Source organism: Falco peregrinus, chromosome 7, assembly GCF_023634155.1.
Source record: "Falco peregrinus isolate bFalPer1 chromosome 7, bFalPer1.pri, whole genome shotgun sequence".
NCBI classification, from domain to species: Eukaryota; Metazoa; Chordata; class Aves; order Falconiformes; family Falconidae; genus Falco; species Falco peregrinus.
The window spans coordinates 42,663,333-42,681,797 of record NC_073727.1 but is presented as its reverse complement, the minus strand read 5'-3'; the positions used below and the strand labels follow the sequence as shown (position 1 = coordinate 42,681,797).

The window sequence follows — 18,465 nt, the reverse complement described above, 5'->3', positions numbered from 1 at the left end:
CTTAAATTATTAGATTTTCACTTTTAAATGGGTTACTACATTTTTGCGGTGTCATAGAGTGAAAGACTGGATTTACTCTGCAGCCTTTACTTCAGTCCTTTACACTTAATCATTTTTACTAAAAGATATGTAGTATACATGACATGCTTTTCTAGCTGTTGTAGAACATGGAAACTTGGGTAATGTTTTGTGTCTGAAGCTGTGAATAAACTGGATAGAAGTGATCATAGTAGCAAAGCAGTAGTGTACCTACACCTGGAAATAGCCCAGCACAGGCCTTATCCAAGTGATGCAGGGCATATTAATATAGGTAAAGTTCTGTACTAGTAAAACAGATGGATATTTACAGGTCACTTTCACTGTGAACATGAGGATTTCAGACTTGACTACTTATGTGATTCATTTTATATAAATCCCAGTGTATAAAAGCTGAAGGAGTGAATCAAAGGGAGGATTTTCTACATAGGATGCAGGAGGGAGGGAGTCTGTATTGTATACAGGACCCTGGCAGGGAATGACCTGCATATGATCTGCTAAACTGTTTGTCCCCAAATGGGGTGAGGGTGGGTAAGCAGCCTGCCGGGAACAGTCACCAGAGGGTATGGGCTCCTGGGCTGGGGCTGGCAGCCTGGGGTGGTGCTGGGGACCTATCTCCAAGCACTGCAGGGGTGGCTGTAACACCTGTGATACCCACACCATGTTCCAGTGCCTGGGAACATCTCAGGGTGCTGTTAAATGTGTCTTATGAACAGAGTCTTGAAAGGCATTATACCTGTAAGTGGACAAACCAGCTTGTTCTTGGGGTTTTTCAGTGAAAAGATGCTCCTTACTGAAACAGTTTTGCTAGTACTTTGGCAGTCCTGTGTCATCCCGGTTTTGATCAGAGAGTGGTAACCCAGGGCTGGTTCATGAACTTTTTCTGTGATCGGGATACCAGAAAGTATGAAGTACAGAAAATTAAAGGATGGTTTGCTACTGGGAAAATGGGAATGAAACAAGGGCATTCTGGATATCTGGAAAGTTACTTACTGTGCAAGTAACTCTTCAGATAAGATTTCCAGTTGAGGGACTAGGTGTGGGTAGGGAGGTGGGAGCTCTAGGTGGTTGAGCCACAGCTGGAGCTGCTGCCCCTGGCTCGGGGGAGTTACTTTAGGGTTGCCTTGCTGTGGGAGCTGTCTCATACAGGCTTTGGCTGAGAGCATTTCTAAGATCTGATGCAGTTTGAATAATTCTCATTGAACTCTACTAAAGAAAACTAGGCATTTATTTCCTAATTTTCAAAGAGCATTGCTGTGTATGCAGTGCTATGTTAATGGTAAGCTTTGATAGCTGCATGAAAACATGCTTAAAGAGGGGTAAAAAGGCACATACTAATTCAGAATTCTCTTTTGAGCATCACTTTTTTTCCCCTCTGTAAAACAACTGAACACAATGGTATTGTCAGCATAATATGAGGTTATGCATATATATTTCCATAGAACGGCTATATTAATTTCTATTCACCTATTTTAGAATTTTATTATATTATATAAATAATATAATAAATTATATATTTTAATAATAAAGTTATATTAATATAAAAATATAAATTATCTGGAACAATTATTTTCTTTATTTTTGTTCATTCTTGTATGAATTCTGCTATGTCCATTACTCTTGACATCTAATTTCCTGACAGTGTGGGGTCCTGCTCTTTGTGTTAAGTGCTCTAGGGATGCATTTTCCTTTAAATCACATGTTCATATTTTGCTATTCTGTTGTTGTTTGATCTCAATAGGGAGGATATTTAGCTAGTAGCCTTTTTTTTTTTTTTTTTTTTAAGGTAACTAACTATAGTAAGAATGATAGTCCAGTACTATGTGTTTAATGGGGGATGGGCGTGGGGGAATAGAGTGAAAAATGTCTGTATCTAAAGAGGGAAATTCTGACCTCAGTGAAATGGCAGAGATTTCAAGGAATTAATTTATTTCTCTGATAGTTGTTTGTTTGGTTTTTTTTTTAAGACATGGTTGACACTACTAAACATTTCAGTATTGCATTTAAGGTTAGTGTAATGCATCTGTTAAACTGCTTTTTGGTTTTGCTTTTTCCAAATGCCACAGAGAACAGAAATGTGATGCAGTGGGTAGGTTCACCAAAGCAATGGATGATGGAGTTAAAGAGCTGCTGACAGTGGGACAAGAGCACTGGAAGAGGTGTACAGGGCGTAAGTGTCCCTTCTGAACTCAGCAGTCATTTCTGTGTTGGTTTTCTCTGTGTTGGGTTTTTTTTTGTCATAGTTTTTGTTTATAATTCAAGGCACATTTTAAAACTAAAGGAAATCCTGTATTATAATGAGAATTGTGTGGTGTTCTGGCTGCTCTCAGTGTCTGAGAGTAAATTGTGCAAGTTTTTTGGTTGGGTTTTTTTCTTTCTGTTAACAGAAATATCTGGTCCCTGCCCATAGGTTTAAAAATACTAAAAGTTAAATAATTCCTGTAATCTAGCTAAAGCCCTTGTTGGACCTATTCTGTATTTGTCATTTATCTACATTTCAGTAACATGGGCAAAATAGACCTGTCTATTTAAAATCATAGATTATTGCATTTTATTAATCCCTTATTTAGGATTCTTGCATGCCAGGAGGAGTGATTTAAAGATAAAATGAGTTAAAAAAAAAAAAGAAAAAACAACTTTATTTTAAATTAATCTTTAGCCCAATTCTTTTTCTCCTATCTTGTCTCTTCCTTCCCACAGATATTTAGGGTTGCAGAACTTCACACCAAGTCCCTATGACTCTGCCTGGGCTCTAATTTCCTAGTCCACAGCAGTATTCAGTGTTTGTGGCCACCACAAGGCAGCTATTGAAAGGAAGCAGGTACTACAGCTGAGGATCATAATAAGAAACACTTCAGGGCAGGCTGTAGTGTCTTGGGTCGCCAGACCTAGCACATAAATCTCCTCCACTTTTTTTTCTTCTTCTTCTTCTTCTTTTTTTTAAGTCCCACCAAAAAACATTGTCCCCAGACTTAGGAGTAAGTACGTCTCCTGAGTTATGTCTTTGCAGCTTTCTAATCTGACACTGCAGTTGAGTATCTGGGGCTGACCAGAGGTCATTGGAAATGTAGAAGCTCAGTCTTTTCTGGTAGTGATTATATCAGACCTTACTATGTGTAGGATGTGAACTTTAAATTATTTATGTTTCCCCACTTTGAAAAAGAGGGTTTCTTTCTACTGTGTTAGGTTTACAGTTGAATTCAATGGTCTTAAAAGTCCAGCCTAAATGAGCCTATGATTTTGTCACAGACACTCCTGCTTCTCAAAAATAGTTATAACACAGGACACAGCTGTAATGTTGAACAGATTTTACTTCACTAGGAAATGATACTGGGGGGGAAGCAGAGGGCAGGGGAAAGAATAAGGTCCCTCCGATGAGACTGGAAAAATAGCATTGCTTCACAGTTACAGAAGCAATGGTCAAAACCACCATAGCTAAGGGCTGGCTGGGATTTGTGCTTACGGTAGAAATCCAGTATTTTGTTTACTACTAAAATCTCCTTAAATTACGACACTAGTGCTTTAGGTATAGAATTACTTTTCTTGTACTTAATAGTTAATAATTAGTTAGCATAGTAAGTCAGATGTGATTGTGTTGAAAACTTTAACTTTTAACTTTCCAGACATTCATTCTGAATGGAAAAGGGAAACCGGAAATGAAGGATGTGCAAAACTGAAGAATTTCAGTAGCCTCTTAGGTTTCAATTTCCTTGTCAGCTCTAGTCCCAACTCCTAGTCAGAAGTATTTTTGGCATTTCCTGAGCAATGGTTACATGCATTCAATTCTATGATATTTAAAATGACTGACAGTGGAAACTACTTAAATGCAAGTGAGAAGAAACCAAACGTTCTTCACTGAAGTTTCCACTGGGGATTCAGTAGCAGGTTAATGGCCGATAGCAGAATTTCGGTACTCTGAATGGTACCTGTTGTATATAGATATGTATAAAAAAATATTGGTTGTCATAAATAATTTAACTTCTGGTCAAGAACTTGATCAAACATAGTCAATAAAATTATGCAGTTCGAGGGATTTGGATTTTGGTTATTGTGGTGTTTTTACCCTGCGAAGGGGTTGCTCTGTGAAAATCAGATTGTGTGGGATGCTAGAGCAACTAAAAAACTTTACCTGGACACTGTACCCTCTGAATACAATTTTTTCAACAACAAAAAGCACATATACTTGTGGGTTTTTTTCTGCTAGCATAGGTAGCTTATATAAAACCTGCTTTTTCTTTTTAGGCCTCTGGGGTGGTGGTATTCAAAGTGTTACTACTAAATGCACTCATAAATCACAGCTTATTGACTTAATTGTGAGGAAGGAATTTATGCATTCATTTCATTAAACAGGTTATGAAAAAATTTATTATTCAAATACTTGCATCAGATTTTGTCCCTAGATAATTTTGGGGTTTAGTGCCTTTAAATATAGAATCCATTATTTGAGGGGTGTTCAGGTCAATATAATAATATCACTTTAAAATATATCGAGAATAGATCTCATTAATAACCGCAGCTCTTCTCCCCCACCCCCAGAGGATAAAGTCTGCTTGTGAGGGGGAGAAAAAAATCTTGCTGTATGCATAGGAGGGCTGAGCTAGGAGTTCAGTGAGAGTTTTGTTGTTGTTTTTTTTAATAGTAGTCACACACCGTTTCCCCAGCTGTTTGCGGTTTTCAAGAATACACATTGCATTTGTGTTATCCAGTTGGAATGTCTGTAGCAGGGTGGGGGGTAAGAATATGACTGTAAATGCTTCACTAGAGGAAATGTAAAACCTATTTGGTTTTGACATCTTCTGTCAAGTTTTGGAAATGCTGCAGATTTAGTCTCACTTAACTCTTGTGGGTTTTTGCTTCTGTTTCCCTCTTTTCCCCCATCCTTTTCCCACTTCCAGCACTACCTAAGGAATACCAGAAGATAGGAAAAGCATTGCAGAGCCTGGCACTGGTCTTCAGCACTAGTGGATACCAAGGTACTTCTAAAGCTTCATCTGTACTTTACTTAACAGAAGATACTTTAATTACATCGTGCTACATTTTTTTGCCAAAGATCTTAATGCTTTCCTCTTTGAACTTTGGATGTCAAACATGATTCTGGAAAAATATTAAAAACTTGTTTCCCTGTGTATATTATGGGGGGTTTATATTCTAGTCTGCAATCTCGTTTTCTCTCATTGTCTAAACATGGTGGGTTGTTGTTGTTAGTGGAGTTTAGCTTGATTTCATTAATACATAATCTGGACACTGACCTGGCTGACAAAACATGCTGTAGCATTTTTTGTTTGGTTGGGTTTGGTTTTTTTTTTTTGGTGATATCAAAGGAAAGGGGAGAAAATGCAGCCTTGACAGTATCTTTCAGGGAACTATTGCGTGACTTCATGAAAGAACTACTCCACATAAGGATGGAAAACTTAACTATAAGATTTCGGTATACTATTATGTGGGCTGGAGGGTTCGCTACTGTAGCCTTTTCTTGTCCTTTACCTTTCCTTCTCCTTCAGGAGCCCTAAAATAGAGCCTGTCATGTTAGGTGTGAAAGTGTGGGAGGGAAGAGGGAAAAGGAGGGCATCAGTTGCTCAGTTCTCCTAAAATGTGGTCTTTAGGCCAAACTTAAAATCCTGCTTTGATATGTTAAGTTCTGCTGATGTCTTCCAGATAACTGGAAAATACAACCTCATAACCCAGAAGGAGCTTACTGAGTCCATTTTCTCTGAGATTCTCTTGTCAAATTTCTTTTTTTCTTAATAGCAAAATTGCTCTGTTCTAAGACCTTAAATGTTAGAGCATAGTCTTCCTGAAATCTTTCAATCTTTGGACTTCTAGTTGACCAGTGCTTATTCTGACTACTCATCTGTCCCTTGCTTTGTAGTCTTAAAGCTTTTTGCCCCATAAACCATGTATTAAAATGCAAATGCTTCTGAAACACAGTTTCTCTGCTTCTGGAAACACTGGAAATAGGCATCGTCCCTGTAGTTTGGTTTCATCTTTGTCCTGTATTTCACAGGATGACTGCTTCTTAGAATTGGAGCATAGCATATTGCCTAAGACATTACTTTTGGATGTGAGAATCAAGCTAGGGATATGCATAGTTAGGTGCTCTTAGCATAGGTTAGAAAACTGTAAATTGCAGTCAGCTACAATCTCTAGCAAGAATTCTTGAGAAAGGACTAAAATTTGCTTGAACACACATTCTTTTGCCAGGGTAAAGGGAAAACAATATGGCTTAAAGCTAGGATGCAAAATTGCAGATTGACCTTACGAGGGAAAGCTGCAATGTGATTTTGAGCATCTTTGACTGGTATGAAAAAGTAGATCCCATGATGCTTGGGAGCAAGGCAAGGTTGGTTGGTTGGTTGCTCAGTTGTACCCTAGTATCTTGCTGAGGAAAATGCCCTTCTCACTGGTGTCTTTGTCCTGATTCTGTATGTTGTACTCTTTTTAATAACTGGTACACCAGTGTATTTTTTCAGAATTAATAATATATGGGATGCTTTGCTTTTTCATTTGGGTTCCCAGGAAGAGAGAATTAAGTGCAGTGCACGTGTTACTTTAAATGTCTTCATCACTGCTGCCCTTGCTGTCCTGCCTGCTGTTCGTGTACATTTTCATTTGATGGTTGCCACAGGTATGGGTCTGTGGTTTAAGCAGACTCTGTGCAAGAGCTTTAAGCACCTGGATTTAAACCCATAGGATGCGGCTTTCCTGATCTCAGTGTTTAAAAGAAGGCGTGTTTCTTCAAATGAAGTACTAGCTAGGCTGGGTATGGGGTATGATTTTTCTGGACTGATGATATAAAGGAATGCCTCCTTCAGCATGCTTAAAGGCACTCAGTTCAGTTTCTGTTGGGAGATGAATCTCTTCATCATCCTTTTTTTTCTTTTTTTTCTTCCTTTTTTTTTTAATGTTCAAGTTGTGGAAATTTTAAGCATATCAGGCCACTGAAGTTTGCAACAACTGATTTGATGACATGAACATTTCCAGCTACTGGTAGCTGACTTCTGGCACACTGAATACATTGTTAGTTGATTCATTTGCAGAGTTAGGATGGGATGGATGTACCTGCTGTCCTTACCTCTTTCATCAGTGCTGCCTGCTTGCTCTATGAAGCCTTATGTGTAGTGAATGTTTCCTGCCTTTTCTGATTTCCAGCCGAAAATGTTTAAGATAGCACCAGGCAAGACACACTCATTGATCTGACTCACTCAAGCTCTCTTTCTTATGCCGCAGAATGAACCTTATCAATTAGTTTCCAGCCACAGTGCATATTAGGAATCTGTCCCCAGTATTTTCAGAGGCAAGGGTACCTTTTAAAACTTAAGGACACATTGAGAGGTTCTCATTTACCTTGGCCATAGGCTTATTTACAGTCTGATTTGTTTTAAGAACGTGTACTTGGAAAGTATGATCCTGGTCCCAAAAAGCATATTGACAATTGCAGAGTATGCCCAGAAGTGTCTTGCAGCCTGACATTACGTTGCCTATCTTATTGCATCATGCAATGCTCTTAGGTGAACACAGCCTTAAATAGCATGGCTTCTTTTTTGTGGTGCCAAATCTGGGCAAGTCATTGTCCTATATTAAGAAAATGTGAATGGCTGGGGTATGCCATTCAACTGGTAAGATCTCCTAATCCTACATCACCCCTCAGAAATTTTGTTATGCAGTTACATGGAAGTTGCACTACCTGCCCGCTAGCAACAGGCACGTCTTCCCTTCCAAGCTGCTTCTGTGCTGAACCGCTACCAGTCCAAGTTGTACCTGTCAAGAAGAATGTTGCTACAAGTAATTCCCTAGTACATCAAACTTCATCTTTTTCCTACTCCTGGATTCTGTTAAAATGTGCTTTGAGAGAAAAGAAAACAAAAACACTTCTTGGCCAAAAAAAAAAAATTCTGCTGCCTCACTCAAGTTCCGTTAATATGCATGGTGTAGTCCATCAGAAGTGACGATCACTGGCATTTACCAACCAGTTGAACTGCTAAGAGATGCTCTGCTAAACACCTCCAAAAGACTCCTTGTAGTTTTACATCTTCCTTCATCTCTCTATGTCAGCATGCAAGCCTTTGAATCAATGAAAATACCATTTTCTCCTTGTAGTCAGGTTAAAAATATCTGTAGAGTATTACTGGCCAGTTTGACTGGTCTTTTTACCCCTTCAGTGATTGCTTTTAAGCCCTCTGTTTCTCATGGGGATGTATGTACTGCACACGGCCCTAATTTTGTTTAAAATGTCAGCAGCATGTGGGGCTTTCTGTTTTTCCATTGATTAAAGAGCACCTGGCATACTGGTATATCTTTGCACTGGGACCCAGCTCAGCTTTCACAGCTGGAGTTAAGAAGCTTTGCATTGGTTCAGAAGCTGAGAATGCTAGAAACAGCCCTGTCCAAGTCACAAAACTCCAACCAAACCCTGGGCTGACAACAGTGATTGGGAGCAATCTGCTGCTGGAATTAAAGCATGTGGGTTGTATGTGGTACCTCTGACAAGGTGGTCTGGTGTAGGGAGTGACTGACTGACTGAGCAGGGCATGTCGCTGCTGATAATATACGTTAGAACTTGGAGGCTGTGGCAGGTGAGAAATGAAATCTGACTTTTTAAGGCTGCTGTAGCACTACCTGAAAAAGAGATTGTAGAAGAAAAGAATGCGGCATGAGGAGCTGCAGATACTCCTCTACCACTTGTGTGCCTGTCTATTGTTGGGATCCAATCTCTGGAACAACTTTTAAATATGCTACCAACATCAATACCACTGAAGCATTGGGACAGGCTACCCAGGGATGTAGTGGAATCACCATTCCTGGAGGCGTTTAAAAAAATGGTGCTTTGGGACATGGTGCTTTGGGACATGGTTTTAGTGGTGGACTTGGCAGTGCTGGGTTAACAGTTGGACTTGATGATCTGAAAGCTCTTTTCCAACCTGAATGATTCTGTAACTCTATCCTGTAGTACTTTTGGAAGAGTGTGAGTGCCTCTACTTACAGTAGAAACTCTACCAGCTGGCTGTATGCCCTGCTGCCCCCAAATGAAATGGGATCAGTTTTGGGAGGATTTGTCTAGATTCTTTGAAGCTGCAATCCATGAAGGTCTCATGAGTGAGTTCTGTACAGAAGGAGAGGATTTTCTTTTTCTACTCAAATATACGTACTCTTTCTTTTTGCTTAGATAGGAACAGTGTTTGTGTCTTCCGGCATTATGAAAAAAAAGCAACATCTAGACCAACCTGGCTTCTGACTAATTAGAGCCATACCATATTTTATCCCAAAATCTAGGAGTCAGTTGCCTAAGCAGTGGTTACTTCAAGGTTATTTCTGAGCAGACGTGGGGAATTCTGAAATAATGAAATTACTTGTCTACCTAAGATAATGAAATTGATCTCCCTGAAATTTTTTTTTAGTTTTACAACAATGTGAAGATACCTTCTGAATTATGTATCTCTTAGGTCTCACAATGGGATTTCATAGAACTGTAGAATCATTTAGATTGGAAAAGACCTCTGAGATCACAAAGTCCAACTTTATGCCAAGTCCACCACTATAACCATGTTGCATGTTAGTTTTATTTTTATTTTACCTGGACAGGCTCAAATAGGAGAAAAATAACTTTCTTTAGTAGTGTCTGTGTTGCTAGACTTACTAGTTCTTAGGATCAGTAGCTTTCCCACAAAGCTTTTGGCTTTATGAAACCAGTCTAATGGAAAGTAAGAAACAATTGCTAGAATTGAAGCAACATGCAGTTAACATTGTTTCCTTCAGGACATGCTAAAATGAAGGAATCCCATCTAATAAATCTCAAACATAGATTAGTCCATATGTTGTAGTACAAGAAGATACTTAATGTTCAAATTAATCATTACTTAAATCAGTTTGATAATTTTCAATTAAGTCACTGATTAATATCTTCAGAATAAAACAAAAATGTCCATAAAATACTAACTGCTGCCTAATATCAAGACATGTCTGAAAGGATGAGAAAAATACTTCTTTCTTAAACTAAAATTCGATACCTGCAAATTATACCTTCCCCTTTCTCTACCTCAATTTGCTTTCCGTACTGTTGACTACGTGCTGTGGACAAGCTAACAAGGATGGAAAAAACCTGTGGTGTTTTGGGAAGGTGAAGTGGCATGAAAAAAAACAAGAATGTAAGGCTTGTATCCATCTTTGTCCCACATAGCCATGTCTTGCTAGTAAATACAGTGTTATGAGCGCTTGTGGTGTTGTCTAGCTTAGGATTTGTGGTGATGTCTGTATTTTTAAGTGTAGTTTGTGGGGCCATTTGATCTATTTCATATGATGATGAAAGTTAGAAACTCACTCTCAAAAGCAGAGATTCTTACAGATCTTGAAAACATTATCCGAGAGTTCCCTAAAGGGTTAGAAAGCTTGTTGGCAAGAAAAAGTTACTTGGGTCACCTCCTGCTTTTTCTGACCTATTGGAGAGCTTAGGACTAGCATCACTTCTCTATAGGGCATCATGGAGAATTTACTGCTTATCAGGTATGGAAATAATATACTAAAAAATCAGAAAAACAGGTGTCTCTTTGGCTTTGTTAGTTAATTTTCTAGTGTCACCCTTCTCATGCTCCCTTCACTCCCATTCTGGTAGGCTTCCTGTTGCCCAGTGTGTGGGAATACCTGTGTAGTTAAACTACATATGAAATGTGGAAGTGAATAGTGCTAATACTATGGTAGAGCAGTGTTTATGTGGTCCCTTTCGCATTTGTTTTCCTCAAGATCTTCAGAGTTTCCATTCTTTCATATTTTTTTCTAACTTTTATTATTACTGGTTATAAAATGATGCGTAGTCGTTTATTATAATAAAAGAAGCTATTTTAGAAATTTGCTTTGAATCCAGGCAAGTTTCTTACTATAATTTAAACACTGATGTTTACTTTTAGGAGAATCTGATCTCAATGGAGCAATAACAGAAGCAGGAAAAACCTATGAAGAGATTGCCAGTCTTGTAGCAGATCAGGTAGGAGTATTATGAATGCATTGGCCTAATATGTATGAACATACCACCTATTTGGATCACTTCTGACTTTTTTTTTTCTTTTCTATTAAAACATAACTGCTAATGCTTCAGATGAGTTAAATGAAATTAATACTTTTAAATGCGCTTTCATCTGCTTTTCTACTATGTGTCAGCTTAGGGGGGATGTGATGGGAGGTATTTCTCTTGGATCAGAAAGCTCACATTATGGTTTATAAAATAATAAAATTATTACTTCCTCTTGAAATGTGTGTGTTTTCTGATGTTAGTGAGCTGCCTTCACTAAAGATACAAAAGGCAAATCCTCTTGATCTCAAGCCTGAGTGTGGAAGTTCTTAAAACTTTCCAAGTCAGCAACTTGGAAAAAAGCTTTCCAGGTCAGCAACTAAGGAGATGCACATGTGCATGTACATACCTCTATATGTAATGAGATTGTACTGGTAACTCCTTCAGTGAAAATCTGAGGCAAAACCCCTCGCTTCATAAGTTTAGTGTTGAGTAAAACAAAGAACAGAGGCATCCAATCACTGGTGCTCGGTGCCTTACTTCTAAGAGCTTATATTTTAGTAAGGACCTTTTTAAATTTGAAAAACTTACAATAAGCAATTAAGATTTTAGTTTGGTTTTTTTCTATTTGTTCCTTCCCTTTTTTTCACTCACCCTTTTTTGGCATAGTTTCTTTTCTGTGGTGTTAATATGCCACAGATACTTTTACTAATGCTTATACTTTGTTTATTAGCCGAAGAAAGATCTTCACTTTCTGATGGAAACAAATCATGAATATAAGGGATTTCTTGGTTGCTTCCCTGACATCATAGGAGCTCATAAGGTATGTGGGGGCTTTTTCTTTTAAGGACTGAGCAGTAGGAAAATTACAGCAACAAAAGTGGTGATGTTGTACGCTGCATTTGTGCAGTAGCCTGTCCCCTGCTTCCAGAAACACTGAAAGTTTCTGGAAACAGGTGTTGGCTTTTAAAATAAAAAATACTTGGAAGGGAGGGAAGCTAGAAGCTATCCAAGATTTGAGAGCAGCTTTGTGATTTTCTTAGGTTAACTTCATGTCCCCATGTGATGAACAGCAGTAGCATAAATTTGTAGCATTTCAGTCTTTACATAGTTGATACTAAACCATACCAGTATTGTAGGAAAACTTGTGTATACTTACATGGCTAGCTTACTGATAAATAGAAACTGCCTAGAAGTTTCTTTAATATTAAAAAATAGACAATAGGCTTAACTTTTTTTCTGGGGAAAACCAGTCAAACAAAAAAACACTAGCAACAAAAACCAACGCCTTTGTTCTCTGTAATATGAAAGATATCGAATAATAAAACAATGAACTTAGCCATTGTGTCTAGTTTTGGATATTCTGGTGTTGGTTTTGTGGTTTTTTTGGGTCCTAGTGTAACGTTCACATGCCTGCTGTAACATATTTCAGGAAACTAAACAATTTTGAAGTATTAAACAAGTACACAAGTAAATTTTTTTTACCACTTGAAGTGTTAAATGTATAAAACAAGAACATACTTCTGAGAGCAACAAAGATAAAAGCATATCAGGTTTGTTTATTCTTTCTTTAGGACACTTAGAGTCCCTCATCCCACAGAATCCTTGGGGGAAAATGCCATAAAAGGAGAAGAAATGTTTTTTTAAACTTGAAACATAAGTCTACTGCAAGTGATGTGTAAATAGATTCTCTTGAACATTGTTTGGCACAAATATGTTGTCAGGGCGGAGGCATTTCTTTTTATACTTGGTTGTGACACAAGGATTTTCCTGAACTGAAAGTTACATGTTGCAATGACTTGTAGTTTCTTGGGAAATAGTTTGTTGTCTTCTCTTGTGTGATATGCAGGTAAGGTTCTACAGATATTAAATAGTTTGAGGCTTTTGGATGTCTGTGTTGGTCAGCTGTGATTTGACTCTTGGTCCTTTTTCCTTTCTGTATATATGCTTGTGTATTATTGCCTCTGCCAAAGTCAAATTCCTAGTAACTATGTTCATGCCTGTGTTTGAAGTAGCTTTTTGTAAGCTGTTAGGACTCTTGAAAGCAATAGAGTGAAATGACAAACTTGAAAACATGGGAAGGTAGAATCAGGCACGGGGCGTGTGTGTATATATATGTGTTTATAGTGCTCGAGATCAAAATGTGGCCAGTAGCATTCTAGGCTACTATAAAGACCTTTAGGTTGACTACTCTTTTAATCTACTTTTTATCTTTCTGCATTTGGTTTCTACAGGGAGCGATAGAAAGAGTGAAGGAAAGTGATAAATTAGTTGCAACCAGTAAAATAACACCACAAGATAAACAGAACATGGTGAAACGTGTGAGCACCATGGCTTATGCACTACAAGGTAAACCAAATTTTGGGCTAAATGGCAATGTTATAGACCTTTTAAGGACATATCTTAAGTGACAAGCTAGGTTTGTGTTTCGGTTTCAGTTTGCTGGATTTTTTGGTTTTTGTTTGGGTGGGGGGGTGGGGTGTTTGTGACCTGCATATTTTTTCCTAAAATTGCAGTTATTTTGCCCATTGTTTTCCTTCAAATCTCATGTCGCTATTCCAAAAGATACAGGTTTTGGAAACGCAATTTAAAAACAAAACCAAACAAACAAAAAATCAAACAAAACAAAACAAAAACACCACCCCAGACTGATTCTTTCATTATGAAGTGATATCGCAAAGAAAAAGCATGGACCTTGGTGCAGGAAGCAGTTAATCATGTGCAGAAGTGTTTTTCTGACTCATGGTTCAGTCAGACATGATCCAGTTGAGATTCATGTTCTTGTGGATAAGATTTTTATTCCCTGAATGTTCTTTGAATGAACTTTGTAGGTTAGACATGTTGTGCATACAAGACATAGCACACTGCACTTGAAAAACTGGGGACCTGAGGAGTCAGGGCTTAGTCCTGTAGGATATCAAGCCCTTAAGTGCATCCTTTTACTGACTTCAGTGGGACTACTCTTCACTGACGGAGCTGCATCTATTTTAGCTAACTTAAAGCCAAGAGTATTTTACAGGACAAAGTCAAAGCAGCACACAAAATTGATTTTAAAAGCAAACAAGAAAACTCCCCACCCCCTTTCTGGTCACAGTGGTGCAAGAGGACTGTGCTGTAAAAGTGGTAAACATGGAATAGACCTCTAGGATGACTTTTACAATCTTAGAATATTTCTTCTCCATCTATTGTTATTTCAAAATATATTTTAACTTTTCAGCCGTAAGCTGTGATCTGACAAGAGATGCAGAAAGTGGTGAAAGGTCTTAGGGATTCAGTAACGCTGTTTCTCAGGTTCTTACTGAAACAGCCTCAGTCAAGAATGGGTCAAACACTACTGGCTGTGTCTTTTTTTTTTTTTTTTTTTTAATTTTAAATATTTACAGCTGTGGCTTCCAACTTGATACCTATACCCTTGGAAATGTGAATATCCTAGCCAAATTCTGTTGGAAACAATTCAGGAAAGAGCAGTTACCTCGGCAGGAGAAAATCCTGCTTGTTGTATTCTTTATCAAATCTTTGTATACTCCAATATTGTAAGAAGAACCTGGCTTTATCTAGGAAGTGTTTTTATTTTAGCCATGAGTAATGGACACCCTAACAATCTGATGAACAGTTCCATCACAATTCGAGTGCTGCAGGCAAAACAGGTTGTGGAAGCACGAGAACAGTAACTATGCTGGTAGGGCTAGACACCAAGTTTTGTTGCACAGTAACTAACCTGAACTGAGTGAAACTGTTCCTAATTACGAATGCATTCCTTTAAATAATTTACCTCCTGGGTCTAATTGCAGCTGAGATGAATCACTTCCACAGTAACCGGATTTATGACTACAACAGTGTCATTCGTCTGTATCTGGAGCAGCAAGCACAGTTTTATGAAACGGTAAGGTGTAGTATTTCAGTGCCATTTTCCTGGCACATGCTGTGCTGCTACTTTCATAAGAAATACTTGCAGTACTTAAGCCTCTCCCAGAAAGAAGATTTTTGAAGAATTGTACATGTGTAAAAAAAAAAACCCAACAAAACAAACAAACAAACAAAAAAAAAACAAAACCAAAGAATGAGTGAAAATAATACTTTCCTATAGACACTATCCTATGTACATTACTATGCCATATAGACCTGAAGAAAACAGTGTTGAGAAACATTGTTGACAGCTTGATTATTTTTTTTTTAATGCCAGTACTTGTACAAAGAATTTTAGTTCAGTGATATGCAGTAAGAAATACCTGCTGCACTGAATACAGCAAAAACCATGTGAATGAAATTTCCCTCCCATAGATGGGAAGACAAAGGGAAGGGTCTGTGATTTAAAGCCGGATGTATACAAGTGTGAGACCAGGGGGACTAGAGTGGTTTAGGTGACTTATCAGATACAATAACTCTGAACACTTGATCTACAGCCTTAGTTCTCATTTAACATTTTTCTTATGCATGTATTTCTTGTGTTTTTTTAAAAAATTAAACCCAAGAACAAATTTTCTAATGTCATATGCTGGTAAAACATGTGAGTTTGTACTGGAACCTGACTTCTGTCACATAAAGGAGTAATACAAGCAACTGGTTGTCCTTCACAGCAGTAGAAGGTCTCAGTGGGGTTGCAGACCTAACTCTAGGATGAGAACTCAGGTTCCCCATTAGGTCACCTGGCTGTGACACATCTGATGGGGTTAGGCATAGGTTTCCCCTTACCTTCTTTCAGTCTTTTTTTCCAGTCTATCCCAATTCTTCTGGTTGCAGCCTCACCAGTCTCCTTGTACCAGTCCACTCTTCCCAGTACAGGAACCAGATCCATGTTCACCTGTGGGATTACTGGCTACTGTGATAGCTGTGGGGAGAGAGCACAGGAGCTCTGTTCTGATGCATGGCCTTGTTTCAGTAGGGAAATAAATTTCACCAAAAAAATCTGGCTTTGTTCCTCTATCACTCCTACATAGTGCAGTGTAGATAACCTAATAGGCAGGATGACAGCCCTGCCTACAGGACTTTCTTCAACACAACCTGAGCAGTGAAAGCACAAAATGGAAAAGGCAGAAAGTGTATATATAGGAGAAGAAAAGTCTTTATAATGGAATGCTTTGAGAATCCTACGTATGCAAAATCTGCAGTAAAAACGGCAGTTTTTCAGAAAATGAGGGAACAATTAATTTAAGTTCTAAACCTGCAGTCATATATCTGTGTAGTATAAGATGACTACATATTTAATGTGTTCTGTTTCTTTGTTTCAGATTGCACAGAAGCTGAGGCAGGCACTCAGCCGCTTTCCTGTGATGTAAATAATGAGTAGTCAACAATAAAGAACAACTCCGAAGTGCTTTTCCAATTTGGCGGCAATGCTAATGAAAACTTGTTAGCCTTTGCCAGCCAAGAACCACCAAAAAAACCCTAACAACAAGAATCAGTTGTAGAAAAAAATAATTATTTAAAAATTTACTTTATCAACTTAAATCATAAGATAAGGTTCCCTTATACTGAATGCTTTCCCATTTTTATCGTTTAAATAAAAACAGCTAGATAATGCTGTCAGTTACAGGGGTCTAAATTATCAAACTGGTAGTTGCCATGGACTTCATGCAGGTTTGTGTCCACCACATGTTCATCCAAAAACTCTTCATCAACATCAGTTATGAATTTGTACCTTTTTTAAAGTGGTAAAGCAGATAAGCTTGAGAAAAATGTCTTTAATACTCATTATGTTCAATTTCAGCTCTAGTGATTCAGTAGCCAGGAGGAATTATATTCATGTATGTTTCTGGTACATGTTCATGATAATCTCCAGAATGAAATGAACACTTTGTTCCAAGTTTTGCTTCCCATATGCAGCCATGGCATACTGTTTCCATTATGACGTCTGGTAAATATAATTCATTCTTCCCTTTTTTCTTCTAACTAGATCTTGTACTTGTGGCACAACATCTCAGAGCTTATGTCAGGCTCGCTCTTTCTCGCTCTGCACTGTGTTAAGAAGACAAAGTACAAACAAGGAACAAGCCATTTGGGAAGGTGTGAAAAGCAGTTTTCCATACCAGCACTTTGACACCTGCCGATCGATGTTATGCTATAGGGCACTGGTGTTCCTCAGTGCTGTACAGGCCCAGGTTCCCTTTTACCCCTCTGACAGTTTAAAGTGTTTCAGCAGAGGGGACACTGCCACATCCAACCCAAACTAGTAGAAGTCCCCAAATTCCAACTAACCTCAGGTCTTCATGTAGTAGTATGGTATGCTGTTGGCTTGGGTTAACTTTTTGTTACCTTCTAATGCAAACTAAAAGGTGACAAAAGTACTGAATAACATTGTTAATTACCACACAAACTCTGTGCTTTGATCATAATCTCTTATCAAGTGGCCCAGTGTCCTCTTTCATACTACTGAAATACCATTTGAGGCCAAGGCTTTTCAAAACAAAAAAGCCACCATCAACCCTTCTCACAATGGGCACCAACTACAGTAGTTCATATCATGCCATAAGCAAGCAGGAAAGCCAAAATGCAGTTTTTACTAGTGTGCCTAGAAAATAAACATCTTGGAAAAAAAAAAAAATAAATTAAAAGGCATTTTACCAATAAGCCATTCTAAGTGACGGGTACAGTCTGCTGGTTGACTAGTTGCCTTATTCTGTTTTGCATTGGTGTTACTTTTGTGTGCTAGAAGGAAAATCTGGGTCTGCCTGAATAACCTGAAACCAAACCAAACCAGACTAAGCCGAAGTCTAGATGCTTTTCAGTGTCATGGGTTTTGTTCACGTTTTATAAACCTTGTCTTTTTCTCCTCCCAATTTTAGTTGTTCGCTTCCAAAATTCCATAGCGCAGTGTTGTTTGATACAGCCATTTAAATATGTACAAATTGTAAAGAATGTGTATAAATGTTTTACACCAAATGTAAGATCTGCTTGCATGTAGAAGCAGCTTATATAATAAATTGTTACAATATGTACAGTAAGTTCTGAAATCACTTTTTCAAGCCAGCATTTTTTTAGCATTTGTATATTCACTTTTTGGTAATGAAATCTCTTTGTAACAGACTCTTAATTTGGGAGGGGAAAGGGGGGGGTCTTTTTAGCAATCTTTAAATAGCTCCATATGCACTGAAGTTGAAGGTTCTTTATCTTGAATAGATTGTTCTGGAGTCTAAGTGTAAGCTGTGCATTCCCAGTGCAGGAAAGCTATGATAGTAGCAACTATGTGAGAGATGCAACATTTTGGCAAAAGAAGAAAAACTGTTTAAAGACTTCTAGTAAAATGAAGTTAAACTGATAATAAATATTTATGTATATCCATCAGACTATCTTATTTTTTTCTCTGAAATCGTCACGTTACTTTTTAACAGGGTGATGCAGTATGAGGCAAATCCTCCTTGTAGCTTTTCATCAGCTTACATACACTGGCCAGCTGAGGAATGAGAAAGCATCCACCTGTCTTCCATAAAGCA

The 18,465-nt window shown here is 38.1% G+C and overlaps 1 protein-coding gene across 2 annotated transcripts in view; it reads left to right on the top strand.

Annotated features, from left to right (window-relative positions):
* The window catches only part of SNX9 (sorting nexin 9), a 63,539-nt gene extending 45,223 nt beyond the window's left edge, over positions 1-18,316 (top strand). For both annotated transcript variants that reach the window (XM_055809889.1, XM_055809887.1), the window contains exons 12-18: positions 2,103-2,206; positions 4,932-5,009; positions 10,935-11,011; positions 11,769-11,858; positions 13,270-13,384; positions 14,827-14,918; positions 16,264-18,316. In XM_055809889.1, coding sequence (XP_055665864.1) covers positions 2,103-2,206; positions 4,932-5,009; positions 10,935-11,011; positions 11,769-11,858; positions 13,270-13,384; positions 14,827-14,918; positions 16,264-16,311 — 604 coding nt within the window. In that variant the 3' untranslated portion in view covers positions 16,312-18,316. The remainder of the gene's footprint in view (positions 1-2,102; positions 2,207-4,931; positions 5,010-10,934; positions 11,012-11,768; positions 11,859-13,269; positions 13,385-14,826; positions 14,919-16,263) is intronic.
* The last annotated feature ends 149 nt before the right edge of the window (positions 18,317-18,465 follow it).